This window comes from Castor canadensis, chromosome 8, assembly GCF_047511655.1.
Source record: "Castor canadensis chromosome 8, mCasCan1.hap1v2, whole genome shotgun sequence".
Classification (NCBI taxonomy): Eukaryota; Metazoa; Chordata; class Mammalia; order Rodentia; family Castoridae; genus Castor; species Castor canadensis.
This window is the reverse complement of record NC_133393.1, coordinates 131998101-132012792: the sequence shown is the minus strand read 5'-3', so window position 1 is coordinate 132012792 and position 14692 is coordinate 131998101. Positions and strand designations below refer to the sequence as shown.

The 14692-nt window shown below is 44.5% G+C and overlaps 1 protein-coding gene across 2 annotated transcripts in view; it reads right to left on the bottom strand.

Annotated features, from left to right (window-relative positions):
* Plxnc1 (plexin C1) overlaps positions 1-14692 on the bottom strand; it is a 142589-nt gene that overhangs the window by 117621 nt on the left and 10276 nt on the right. For both annotated transcript variants that reach the window (XM_074084126.1, XM_074084125.1), the window contains exon 2: positions 5734-5874. In XM_074084126.1, coding sequence (XP_073940227.1) covers positions 5734-5874 — 141 coding nt within the window. The remainder of the gene's footprint in view (positions 1-5733; positions 5875-14692) is intronic.

The following is a 14692-nucleotide window of genomic DNA, read 5'->3' as shown; positions in this document are numbered from 1 at the left end:
ACAGCCAACCATGAAACCCACTTCCAAGTTTTGACACTTCCTGCTGTTCCCACTTTTTGGTCCATTACTGCCCCTCAGTTATCCCCACCACCCCCACTTCCAAGTCCAGGTTTTGTCTGAGTCCCCCAAAACTTCCTTTCCCTTATTTTTACATTCTGTAGGAGTACCATACAATATTTCATTTTTGTATTTTCCCTTATGTTCACTTGAAAACTTCAAAAACTTGAAGTTAGACTCCAGGTGTTTTGTAGTTTGGCTTTGAGTTGGAATTCAGGAAGAAATTTCTAGAACTGGTTTAATTTCACTCCATAGTTTGGGAAAATAAAGTCCATTCACAGAAGTAGAGTTTTGATGGCCACACAGGTAGGTGACTCTAAGCACATGAGAAGTTCCCCTCTGTGGGACGGGCTCTGCTGAGCCCTACTTCACCAAGATACTGGGAAAACACTAGCCTCCTATCACTGGGGCCATTCAAAAAATTCAGCCTGATCACAGAATTCATACCTTTCTCAAAAGGGCATTCTGAGAAAAAGTTGGGCCTGAGTGGGGGTTCAGAGGCCTGCCTGAGAAGAGGGAGCTCAGCCCTCTATCTGCTGCTAGAAGGCCATCCCGAAATAGGAGCAAGCTAAAACCACAGAAGCCATGCCCCATCTCAGGAAACTTTAAACAACTGCATCTTGGGAATCAATTCAGCTATCCCAATCTTAGAAAGAAAACTTTTAAAACCAATTCTAGGAACTTTTTAGCATGTTCTCCAGATTACATCCCCACCTCCCCCAGCTGGGGTTTAAATTCAGGACCTCACACCCTCAGGACAGGTGCTCTATCATTTGAGCCACTCTGCCAGCCCACCAGACTGCATTTTAACTGTTCATGCTGTTCCATTGGGGGATAAAAAGTTGGGCTCTGGGGACAGATCATTTCAGTTCAAATCACCTTGAGCCAAAGGCCCAAGCTCCCTAAGCGTCAGGATTTTTCCTTGATAAAGTAGGGGTGGTAACAGTGTAGACTCGTGAGGATTAAATCAGTTAACCCGTGCAGATGCTGGTTCTCATGCCTGGCACATCCTCAGAGCTCAGTTCTGTTACCTATTATCATTCTTCACCTGCTGCCTTCTTATCTTTTATGCTTACAAGAAAGGTTAATGGGCCTGCATAAAGTTACAAATTTCAAATTTCATGCATATTCCCTTATTACTTATCTTACCACCTGGAAAAGCTCAAAAATATTGCACTCTGCCCTTGGGTTAAGGACAATGTTCTATATACAACAGAGTCAGGTCAAAGGAATCCAAACCACACCATCAGCCGTACCACAATCTGGAGAAAGATACAGCAGTGTGTGTTCCTAAAACGGCATGCCCTGGGTGACACGTGCAATGTGCATTTCCAAAAGCTGAGCTGAAAGCGGGCATACTTTTCAGCTGATCTCGGTGGAGATGCTGACAACTGAAAAAAATTATTGCATGCAACCACCTTCAGAAAGGAAGTAAAATGGGGAAATGACTGGGGTTGGTGGGGTGGGGGAGAGAAGTGATATGCCTTATGACCACAAGGACCACCTACTGGTAAATTTAGGAGGCAGGGCCCTTTGGGTCCTAAATTTCTTCGATTTCCTCAAAATCTTATAAAGGGACTTAAGAAAAAAGGGCAGAAGGAGGCAGCAAAGGTATTAGCATGCCAGAAAAGTCAAATTTTTCTGTGGACTATCACTAAACTCTTACCTTTGGAGGCAGTGTTGTCTTCCTTGGAAAAAGTGCATTTTTACCAACACTTTAAACGTGATCCACTAGCTCAGCTCAAGTTCAAAGTGATTTTCCCACATAACAGAACACGATACAGCTTTTTAAAAATACTGTTTACAAAGCATTTGCAGTGGCATTTTAATATAAGCCTCTTCCCTCATTAGCTGAAGAAAAGAAGGAGGCGAAATTGGATAGAGTCTGACCTCAACTATGTAAAAAAAGAATCCAAAATGCTGACAGCGGTTGCCTCTACATGACGCAATTAGGATCATTTTTTTTCTGTGCCTTCCTCTCATCCCCCGCCACTCTGCAACTCTCCACGTGAGCCTACAGTACTTTCACAAGCAGGAAAAATTATTTCAATAGCGTGAAGTTTAAAATGGCAGCAAATTATATTAAAACTCCATGAGCTTTGCAGAGACTTAAGAATTTCAGGCTTTCATTTGGTGATGATAAAAACAAAAACAAAAAACCAAAACCCAGCAACCAGCTTCCAGTCACTGTCTCCTGCCTCTCATTCAGCCAGGCACATACTACAGTGCCTGGTGCATGTCAAAATGCTGTCGCCTCTTGATCACTGGGAAACTGATGAGTCAGGCTGTGGGTGATCCAAGCCCTCTTTTCTTCTCCTCCTCCCACTGTCTGCATCAGGCTGGGTTTTGTTTTGTGCCGCTCATTAGTACCTCCACGCTGCAGCTTAGAAGCCAAGCTTGTGTCTATCAATGTTCGTCTTTTCTAACAGTTCTGGTGACAAGTCTGGCAAGGGAGAAGCGTGGAGTTTTTGAATAAAGGGATTTGGGGATTATCTGTGGATTCCAAGCCTTCTGGGCAATCCTGAGTCTTCAGGTCTCCGGGGAATTTCAGGCAAATCTGCACATGGGATACAGGAGGAATCTGTGGAGTTACTGGGCTGTCCTGGGGAACCTAGGGGTCAAGCCTGCACACTTTCGTCCCTTACCACCTCCTACTGTAGGAGTGAACCACCTAAAGGAAGCTGTCTCTTGGGGGAGGAGGTTAGATAGTTCCCATGAAGTGATCATGCCAGTATGGGGTTCCCTTAGTCACACTGTCTGCCTCCTCTCCAAACGTGATTCTTCCCTGAGCCTCTAGAAACCCTGATCCACCCCAGGAGCCCTGGGACGCCTGTCAGCATAGCCTCCCACCTTCCCCCCAGATCCCTCAGGGGGAGGCAGTTGGGCTCTGGAGCAGAGGTTACAAAGTCCAGGAAGCATGGGGACATTAGTCCAGACTCAGGTTTTCCCAGGTTCAAATCCCTGCTCCGTCCCTGTGTGACCTTGAGCCAATCACCCAACATCTCTGGACCCTGATTCCCTCATCTGTGAAATGGGAATGGCAGACCTCCCTCATGGAGGGTGTGGAGAGGGCTGAATTAATGAGTAATTGTGGTGTTAGTGCCCTATAGCAAGCACTATATAAAGTCAGTCACAAAACAAATGGACAGCAAGTCAACAAGTCAACCTGCCTTGTGATTTTTTTTTTCTGCCTTGTGATTTAAACCCTAAAAATGAGGCCATAGTCCTGGCTTCTGAAGGGGTGCCCTATCCAGATCTCCACAGCAAGACCACTCAGCCACCAACTTGCAGCAGTGTGTGGTCAAAGCTTGGTCCCACCCTCTGGTTCCCTGACATGGCTGAAACCTGGCCAGCTGCACATGAATGACTGGGGTGAACCCACAGGACAGGGAAACCAGGCTGTCCCATGGGGACCTATTTATAGCCAAGTGTTCTTTCACCTCTAATTCACCATGTAACAGTCTGGTTGGCTCAGCTTGAGGGAAACAGTGTTCTTGTCAAAACACCCTCAACGCAGAGAAACTAAAGCAGATACCTTAAAAGCAACTGAGGCCAATAGGAGAAGGGGACCAGGAACTAGAGAAAAGGTTAGATCAAAAAGAATTAACCTAGAAGGTAACACACACGCACAGGAAATCAATGTGAGTCAACTCCCTGTATAGCTATCCTTATCTCAACCAGCAAAAACCCTTGTTCCTTCCTATTATTGCTTATACTCTCTCTTCAACAAAATTAGAGATAAGGGCAAAATAGTTTCTGCTGGGTATTGAGGGGGGGGAGAGGGAGGGGGTGGAGTGGGTGGTAAGGGAGGGGGTGGGGGCAGGGAGGAGAAATGAACCAAGCCTTGTATGCACATATGAATAATAAAAGAAAAAGGAAAAAAAATAGTAACCAAAAGTCTGAATAAATGAATGATATAAAACACTTTTATAAAGTCAGTAAAACAATAGAAATTTTATCAATTGCCTTTCTTTACCCATGATGAGCTTTAGACAATAACCTCTGTGTTTTTTTTTAATCTTAACATCTTTCTTTCTAAAGTAACCAGAAATTAAATAAAGACACATGAGATACTCAAAAAAAAAAAAAAATCCCAAATCTGAAGAGATAATTGGTGAGGAGGCCCAGGAAGGATGGATGGAAGCTTCTTCTGCCAGGCTAATGGATCCAATCAGCCTGACCACGTTCACGTGGCTGTAGGTGTCACTGAGGGATGAATGTGGAATGACTGATGAGTATTTACCTTTCCCCAGGAAATGAAACTAGCACAACATAAAAGATGATCAATGTATATTTTAAAAGAATGCACACACAAACAAACTCCCACCCATATGTTACTGGGTTTCCTCCAAAGGAAACTGATTAAATCAAATGCCTACCAGGCACTCAGCTATGGGAATTCATGGCCCCTTCTCAGAAAGCTTAAGTTCAAGTTGAGAAAGATAAGGCAAGCATGAGGGAAGAGGGCAGGGATCAAAGGAAGACATTTGCAATGAGGGGAGAAAATAAGGCAGGCCCTGAGCATGTCAGGAGATGAGGGGCAGCAAGATGACTTTGGACTTAGACATCAACCAAGAGGAGGTGGGGTTTAAGCTGAGGCAAAACACAAATACAGAGGATGCAGGAGAGCAAAGGAAAAAAAAAAAAAGGAAACATTCCAGGCTGGGAATAGTTTGTCTAGAGCGGGGATGTGTGTGCAGGAAACAGAACTGGAGAGTGAGGGAAGAGGAAAGGTGTTTTCTAGGTTGTCAAGCATAGCATCACCTCTTTTTACTGAAGAGAAAACGGAGCCTCAGAGAGGTTAAGTGAGTCCACCTGCTAGTTGTTAGTGGGAAATCAGTCAGGAAAACAGAATCTGTCAGTATTCAATTAAGAATCTGAGCTGAGAGTTGACTGACTGGCTGCAGGAGGCCAAGGACTGTCATTAATCTAAGAGGACCAAAATAGAGCAGTTTCCAGCCATGAATGTTATTGGAGGACATGGGAGATGTGACACTGAGAACGTGACCATCAGATAATTTCACATGAGGTACTTGGCAGCTCTGATTTTAGTTTTTTTCTCCTCCCCGCCATCCCTCCCCCAAAGTGAATAAAAATCTCAACTTGACCAGGGTATATCCAGACAGTAGGGAAAAAATAGTCCTGTGAGATAAAAGTCAGGGGGAGTCTCAAAGCACGTCAGATCTCTAACCTCTCCGTGGTGCATGTGGATACAAAGGGCAGAAAACAAGCCCCCTCTGTGGGTGGCGAGTGGGCTGGAGGGAAGGAACACCTGTTTCTTCTTCTTTTTAAGCCCTATAATCTCTTGCCTCTTTGAAGCTGTGGGAAATCAGGTGCTTTGTACATTTCCAGTGTAAAGGAGAGCGAACTGAAAGGTTAAATGTCTCAGGAAGGTGAGTCAGGGATGGGGTGGGGCCAGACCCCTGTTCACCTCACCCAGAAGCCATGAGTAAGGAAAGGGTCATATCGTGACACATTCCCAGAGAGCAAGGTGGCTGGTGCTTCATGACATGCTGGGGGGCAAAAGGTCACTGTCACATACAAGATTTCCAAAATTCCTTCCAGGCCACTTCTGGGAGTCTCTAAGGTATTCACAGAGCAAATGGTAGAACTCAGGAGCATCAGAAACAACAACTATTACACAGGCACAAAATGGGTCACCCACAGAAAACCAACCTTAAGTAACTGGCCATCTCCAGTCCCCAAGAACAAAACAGTCCTGTTCATTACCACGGTGCCATAAACTGACGTCAGGTCGGAATGGATCAAGGTAGATGATGCAATTGGCTGCACTCTTTCAGGTTGATCTCCTTCTTTCTGAACATGTACACAAACGCACAAATAAAAAAAAAGATACTTTTTAGCAGTGATACTTCTCATACTGATAAAATATCACTCCATGACCTCTTAGGAGGGTCCCCACTTCCAGACACCAACTACATTTTCAAGGTCCCCATGAGCAACTCTCATTGCCTTTACCATGCCAGATCACCCAACCCACAGAAAGCGATGTGTTTACTATGCATTAGCTTGAATTGATCGCCAGCAGCGAGATGACCATCCACTTAACACTCCCCATGGCTGATATATGAAGCCGAGTTCCACTTTATTGCCAAGACAGAGCCCACTACTGATTTGGGAGGGAGACAATTGTACACTTGGCTTGTTTGCAGAATCATCTGAGTTAAGCATTGGCTTTTGTGACGTTCCACACAAACCTTTCCCAAGATGTGACTCAGACGATCCTATTGGGTGGGAGGGCAGAGAGGAGGGACTCTGGAATGACAAGAACTCTCTGTGAAGCCCAAAGGCAGGGTAACTGATTCAGAAGGCAAAGAGGATGGTGGGTAAGACACAGCGACCCAGCTAAAGAGGAACCAAGCAGAAAAGCTGGTGCTTTATAAAGAGGAAACGAAAAAGCCCCACTCCCCACCCAAATGCATTCAAGTTGTCTGGAGCTTTGAGTACATGTAATCACACGCTTGCTTCTGATCACTAAGTAAAGCCCCTCTTTAAATCCAGAGCGGAGAGAGTGCCGACCAAAATGTCTTTTTCCTTTTTGTTTAAAAGGAATGAAGTGCCTCATGCTGCTTCCTGCCTCCAACGACAGGAAACTGAGTTTGTTACACAAATCTAGGAAGATATGGAGCTAGAAAGAGCCGTTGCCGTCTGTAGCTACTGAACACAGTGTGATAGCACACTTTATCTGCCAGAGCTGCCTTCCCAACTGCACTGAGGTTTGTAAAGGCACATTTAAGTTTCAGCCAATAGGAGAGCAGGCCAGCCCCACCAAGCATCATAGCAACTCCTGAAATCGTCCTGTTTGGGGAATAGGGGTGGGTGGGCAGGGGGAGGCCAAGACTTACTAACTTCATTTTATTATTGCCAACAGTGTTTATGTCTTTCAATTTATGTCTTATTAAGTATTCATTATTTTTGAACCCACCAAGTTTCATTAACAGTTAAACTAAATGGATTCATGGACTAAATTGATTTCTGAAGCCTTTAAAATGCCATCAATATTTCTTTGTTGAAGTTGCACTGTGAGGAAAAGATAAGCTAGCAAGGTTTCCCCTGGTCACTTTTCAAGGGAAAGATGTCAGAACCTAAGAAAAAGTGACTCATTTGCATAAAATATTCTATAGTAAACACGCTTTAAGAATTTTTGGAAAGCCCATTAGAGATTTTCTTTGCTTTGCAAAGATAGTACTTCTTGTGCCACTGGAAAAGATGAGGGACTGTCCTGTTAACATTGAAGCTAAGGAAAAAAATCTCTGTGGGTCTAAGAATTGGAACAATAGATCACTGTTTAGATAAGGAAGCCTCATGACTATGAGCAAAATCGGATGACCTTTAAATAAAAAAAGAAAATCACACATCTTGCTTTAAAGTAAAACCAGAATTGTTCAAACGTAAGCCTGGCTGACCATGCCTATTATTTTTATTAAATATTTGAGTATCACAGAGAGGCTAACTCAAGGAAATAGGCATCATCTCTGGGCTTCTAGAATGTTCTCAAGCCACTAGGTTTGGCCAGGGAACACCATTTCCTGTCAACTCACAACACAGAAACGGTAAAGGCTGCAGGTTGTGGATTGATTACCTACAAGTCCCAAATGGGACTGTACTCCCAGGTCCGGTACACAAGAGGTACTTAAACACTGTACCTATGCTAGTTAGCCAAGAAAAATAATGCCATGGATGGTCTTTGCTGAGGTGAGATATCCTGTTTGTGAAAGACTGGCTCCAAATCACAGAGGCAGCTCAAAAGCTAAAAGGGAGCATGGATAAAAATTGTTCCAAAATTACCATCTGCCCCATTCCTAACATCCTCCCTCAACTTCTGACTTCTGCTTGCCAACTGTGGTTTTCCAAATTGGGTCCTAGGCCAATAGCAGGGGTAAGCAGTACAGCCACTCCGTGTTCTCACACTTGAGAGACTGGTGTAACAGGACTACTTAATCTTTGACCTTGGGTCTCCACCACTGGGTGACCTGGGTGACTTATTTAACCCCTAGTGGGAGTTGGCCTTCTCATTGTGTGGTGACAAACTACTGTATTTTATGGGTAACTAGGTATGAAGAGAAGATAATCGTTCAAGTGCTAGTAGTAATAATCCCAGTTAACATGTATTGCTGCTCACAGTGCACTACTTGGAATGTATTTCTCATCTTACCTGGGAGAGGCAGTATAGGGCAGTGAGCCCGACACCTACATTTGAACCCTGGCCCTGTCACTTTCCACCTAAGTAAGTTTGAGCACATTAGCTACCTCTCTGTTGCTCAGTTTCCTCTTGTATACTGAGGAGGGTTGATAATGCATTTCTTCCAAATGCTGTTATGACAGCTGGATGAGTGAGCACACGAACCTCGATAACGCTTAGGAGAATGGCACATGGTAACATGCAATTCACGCTTGCTATCACTACCTTATTTAAAAACATCAAACAGTTGCTGCCACACCCCTGGCATGGCAGTTGTTTCTTCTTTGCCAAAAGAACCCTAATTTTCTTCAGATAGCTATAAACCCAAGCCTAGTGGAAACCATGTTGACCCAAGTCAAACAGCAACTCCACTCCCCACTGCCAGAGACTGACCTTCCTACCCCACACAGCTGAGGGTGGCCCTGTGACCCAGTAAGATGTCAGATGTTCACTGGACGAATTTCTTGGAATAAGCTTCCTTCTTGATCAGAAAAGGCTTTTGAGGACAGCCCATTGTCTCTTCCCTCACTTGCTCCCTTGGAATACAGTTGTGTGAGGCCATCAGGTACAGACTGGTTGCAGCCATTTTGGGTCCATAAAATTCAAGATGGAGGATGAAAATCAACAAGCTAAGACTGATACAGGGGAGAGCCAAGAGATCCTAGGTTCTTGAGGACTAGAATACAGTTGTGTGAGGCCATCAGGTTGGAATACAGTTGTGTGAGGCCATCAGGTACAGACTGGTTGCAGCCATTTTGGGTCCATAAAATTCAAGATGGAGGATGAAAATCAACAAGCTAAGACTGATACAGGGGAGAGCCAAGAGATCCTAGGTTCTTGAGGACACCAATGAGCCACAGGTCTCCAACCTTTACATATTTTTTTTCTAAGTTAACAGTAGATGGCATGGTTTAGGCCATGGTTGATTGGGTTTTCTGTCACTTTTTGGAACCAAAAGTGAGTCATTATTTAAGAAATGAGAATCATGAGTTGTTGGACCAGGCACTGCCCAGGCTGGTTCACCCTAGCCACAGTCAGGATTCCACAGTCAGTTATGAGGGAACCTGGAAGAAAACAGGAATGAGGAGGCTTGGCCCTTGGGAAAACTCTGGGGGGCTGCTCTGGCTGAATGGAAATGGATTCTTTTGTGTTGGAAACACATAGAAATGGACAGGTCCCTGTGAATGGGAAAAAAAAAAAAAAAGCCCTCTGAATGGCCTTCTGTTCATTTCAGCAAATGAAAACAAAAGGACAGGCTCCAGAGAAACCTCCTCACCAAAATGAAGTTAGTACCTAGGGAGCCTAGCAGGAAAAAGGGGGAAATTGTGCAGTCGGCCCCCTGTGTCCAGAAATTATTCTTCCTTTTTTCCCCCCATCCTGGCCTATTTTCTATCTTGCCCTTCTCTCCCCTTAGGCCATAATCGCTAATGTTGCTCTCAGCCTATTCTGTCTAGTTTATTAGGTGTAATTTATTTCTGAATCCCAGCCTCTGCTTGTTCGTCTGTGTGTAACAAGGTTAATACCTTGTAATGATGCTTTTGCCAGTTCTGCCTTTCATGACAAAATCCAATCTTGATTTAGCTCTAAACCTTGTCTCCCCTTTGGGCTTTCTTGGTGCCCTCAGAGTTGTCATTCTGCTTCTCCTTCCTGCCATATCTCACCACAGTGGCACGCCTACACTTCAACCACCCAGAGAGAAACTGTTCTCAGCTGGGGAAAAAAGTGCCCTTGTCTTAATGATGCTGAGGCTGAAGCAAAAGCTTTGAGCCAAACAGAGCAAACTGGCCCCAAGGCTACTGAGAGGGCATATGGAAGGGACGTACATGCATGTGTGTGTGTGCGTGTATGTACACATATGTGCATGTGTGTGTCTCTGTGTGCGTATACACAAGTAGTGGGGTTCAGTTTATCACAGGGGAAACAGCTTAACATCCTTATAGTTCCTTCACACTGTTCTTCACTAACAATAAACAGTCCCCTGTTGTATCCCACATGTTGTGCACTGCACAACTCAAGGGGGCACCAGCCATGATTTCTGGGGTGTGAAAAGCGCCCTCTGGCATTGAGCAGCACCACAGCCCTGCCCCACCTTGTTAATGGCTCAACTCAGGGAAGTTCAGACAAGGGTGTTCATGGCCAGTTGCAGCTGTGTAGCAAGACCCACAGGAAATGTGCACAAAGCAGGGCCTCCAGTGCTGGGGACTTGGGGAAGGTACAGCCTCTAGTCTGCCTGGTGCTAGAAGGACTTCTGTATGTTGGGTTTCCTTAAGACAAGAGCAAATACCAGCTGGGTGCGTATCAATTTCTTACACCTTCATAAAATGTCCTTCTTGGGCACTAATTTTGTGCTCTGTTCCCACAGGATGCACTTGTTTTGAAGTGGTTTCTGCATCATTCACTATTTATTACTCACCCAGTAAGGAAAACTCTGCAGCCAAGTTCTGGTCCCCACTCTTGTCCCTTACAGGTTGCATGGTTTTGGCAAGGTTAGTCCCTGAATGAACCTCAATGACCATCTGAGAGAAGAACTTACATGGGGGACTCATGATCGAGAGGAAAAGTCCAAAGTGTGCAGAGGCAGGCGGCAAGGGACAGAGCAGGTGGCCTCTTACCAGCCCGTGTGACAGGTGAAGGGGGTGTGCCCTTCATCCCCACCCGCCTCTTCCCCCTCCTGCCTCTTAGCCCTAAAGTTCACTCCCAAGATCTCCCAAGATCCTAGACCCTCCTCCTTCCTGCTACTGTCTGAAGCTCCCTCCCCTCCCTTGGCTCCTTTCGTCAATTACTTACAAAATGTTAACTTCACTCAAGTCACAAAAAACTATGAACAGTGGACACTGTGAAAGCCACACAATCCTAGATTCTTAGAATGGAGAGAGCCTCAGTGCACCAGGGTCTGTTCACGAGGAAGCTATTGGTGTCCCCGAGGGATGGTTCCATTGTGGGGTGTCTATGGCATGCAGGACATCTAGCATCCCTGACTCTGTCCTCCAAATGCTAGTAGAGCCCCCCCCACCCACAGCACTCTAGCTACTGTCAAATCCCCTCCCACCTTTCCCAATGCCCTCTAGTGTCACCCTTGCCATGTAAGAACCCCTGGGATCCACTACGTGGCTTCTGAATTGCTGAAAACACTGATGCCCTCTTCCTATCACGGCCCCTGTCCAGTACATGAAAAATTGCAGCCAAATTTCCCAACAACCTCAACTTCATCTTCTCCATCTCAATGGGCTCTACCCAGTCCAGGCCTCCATCATCAGTCTTCTGATCTACTGCCTTATAACCATTAGCCTACTTTCACCCTACAGTCAAGGGTGGCCTTTAAAACATAAAGCAAGAAATCCAAGCAATTTTCCCTTGCATAAAATTCTTCAGGGCTTCCCACTGCACTTAGAATGAAATCCACAGGCCTCCCCAGACACCACCTGAGCTACTTCTTCAAACTCTTTCCTTGCCATTCTTTTCCTCCTTCACTCTGCTTCTTTTCCCATGGTGGTTTCTTTCAGAACCATATTTCATTAACATATTGCCATCTTTCCGCTCAGGGCCTTTGCACATACTACTTCTTCAATCCTTTGTGGGTTGGCTGTCTTTAATCTTTCAAGTTTCAAGTTAATTTTTACCTCTACATAGCACAGTTCTCCCCATTCCTACCATGGTTGTCTTTTTGAATCAGAGCACTCCATTTATTTCCTTTAGAATACTTATTATAAATATTGTTTAAATTTTTTATTTATTTTCTGTCTCCCAGTAGACTCCAAGCTCTGCAGATAGTTTATCTTATAATATACTTTGAAGGCAGCATTCACCTCAGCATCTAGAATGTAGTAGATTGTCAATAAATGTTTATTGAATAAATAAATAATACATGGATCGATGTTTGAATACTTTCAAATCAATATCTCATCAGGCAACTATGGTACATTGTTAAATAGGCTTAGTCATTATAGAGTCTGTCAACTGAGCCAAGGTCTGTTCCTTGTAAACACTGGGCCTGTCACCACAGATCTTGGCCTCCCTAAATTTCATATCTATAGTTCATTGACAGCTTGAAAGAGTCAGCTTCTGGATCTTTCACCTCCTCAGTCCATAGGCAATCTACAGATTCAGTATGTTAAAATGTGGCTCTAAAAAGTAAATAAGGCTCTTGACATGTGCTCTGACTACAGCAAAGACTAGGACTGTTCTTTCCCATGGCTAGAATAAAATAAGTTTATGAAAATGCTCTAGCATTATTTTAACTCTTTAAAGTAAAAACTGCTGTTTTTATGCATGGTGGGCATAGTAGAACATACCTATAATCCCGGCTACTGGAGGGGCAAAGATAGGAGGGTCATCGTTCCAGGCCAGCTGGGCAAGAGTTAGCAAGAACCTGTCTCAAAAATAAGGGGGCATGGTGGTCACAGCTACTCAGGAGACAGAGGTAGGAGGATCGTGGTCCAAGGCTGACCCAAGCCAAAGCCCAATACCCTATCTGAAAAACAAACTGAAAGCAAAAGGGCTGAGGGCTTGGTGTAAGTGGCAGAGCACCTGCCTGGCAAGTACAAGGCTCTGACTTCATCCACTTCAATTCCTAAATCCCCAGTACTGAAAAACAACAACAAAAACAACTGCATTCATAGCATGGAAAGAAGAAAGAGCAAAAGACTTAGAGGAAAAATGCTGTGGATTCAAGTTCAAGTTCTATTACTGATGACTTGTAAGTCATCAGTTATTTGTACTGTCTGAGTTTTCTTTATCCATCTGTCCATCCATCCATCCATCCATCCACCCACTATCCATGAAGCACTCACTGTTGACCAAACACTTAATCTATAAAACACACATGGGAATAAACCCTCTATTGTCAAAATAAACAAATCAAGTGAGTTTTGAAATAAAATGAAACACTTTACACTTCAGCTGTGGTAACTAAAATGAATGGTCAGAGCAGGGGTCGGGGGGCTCCATTCATATTCACAGTTCAGGAACAGAATTCAGGGATTCCATGACTTAGGATGAAGGAAAAAAAAAAACCCACAGGTGCACATCTTTATTTTAGCAAGCTCTAACTGAAACTTAGCATTTCCCTTCATTTCAGATTCAGGCCACCGTGCCATTAACTGAACCTGTGACTTTGTCACGAAGGAAATCAGATATTTCCCTATCATTTTATAGCTGTTGTACATATCTCCAAATATCATTTGTGTTCATCTCTACTTTGAAATTGCGGTAGTTCCCGTGGCTAGAATGTGTTAGGATATATTACTATATCTCAAGTTGAAAAAAAAAAGATATATTTGGATGTCAGCATAATTTGTTTATTTTGCGGGCCTGTGGGTTTTTTAAAATTTTATTTACTGTATTAAAAATATGGCCAGTTTCATCAGAGGCCCCCAGCACAAGAGCTCTGTTGGGGTTAGGAAAAGAAAGACTGTGAAGACAGGAGGTTGACTTTAGAAGACACCATGGCTGCCAGCTGCCCTGGGCTCCCTCTCCCATTGCCTCTGAGAAGCCAGGGTCAGCACTCAGAATCCAATTTTTGAAAGGGGTCAGTGATGGAGAAAGAAGTCTCAAGAGGAGGCCAACAAGCAATGATCAGGAACAGCTGGCGTGTTAGAGAACACGCTTCTTCAACCAGGTTGGTGAGGGGTTGGGGGGTGGGCGAGGAATCCCTGGGAAGGGAGTCCCAGGAAACATTCTGGCTTTTACTCTTCCTATAAGCCCAGTTCCAGGGCATTGCCTCTTAGAAGCTCTTATCTCACTGTGCTGTAACCACTGTCTCCTCCACTGGAGGAAGGGAGCCTCTTCTCACTTCCACAATCGCACACTGCATGTTACACAGCCTTGTGAATGCCTGGGAAACAGAAATGAGCCCACCTGGCCACTTCCCTTGCTGTGGCTGAACGTGTCTTCATCCCCTCATTCATGTATTAATGGACTTAAAGGTGGGACCTTTGGGAGGTAATTAGTATTAGATGAGGTCAAAGGGGTGGGGGCCCCTTCATGGAATTAGTGGCTTCATAAGAAGAGGAAAAGAGACTTGAATTAACACACTTGTTCTGTCTTCCCATGTCATGCCCTCTGCCATGTTAGGACAGAAGAAGGCCCTTACCAGGTGCCAGTTACATAAACTTAGACTTCCCAGCTTCTAGAACCATGAGCCAAATAAACTTCTATTCCTTATAAATTACCTAGTTTCAGGTACTTTATCATAGCAGCAGAAAACTAAGATTCCCTTCCAAGCACATATAGCCCAGCAAAGGGCTGGGTGGACTCAACATAGAGCCTGACCCACTCCAATCCTTATGAAGTAACTCCCTACTTCCTGCCTGTATTGCCACCTGCCTACTCAGTAGTTCTTTCTGGGTGTCCCAAAGTCATCCAAGCACTAATCACAATTAAACTCGTCTTCTAATGGGTTTACCAGCACTTCTCAATGCTATGTCTTAAAAA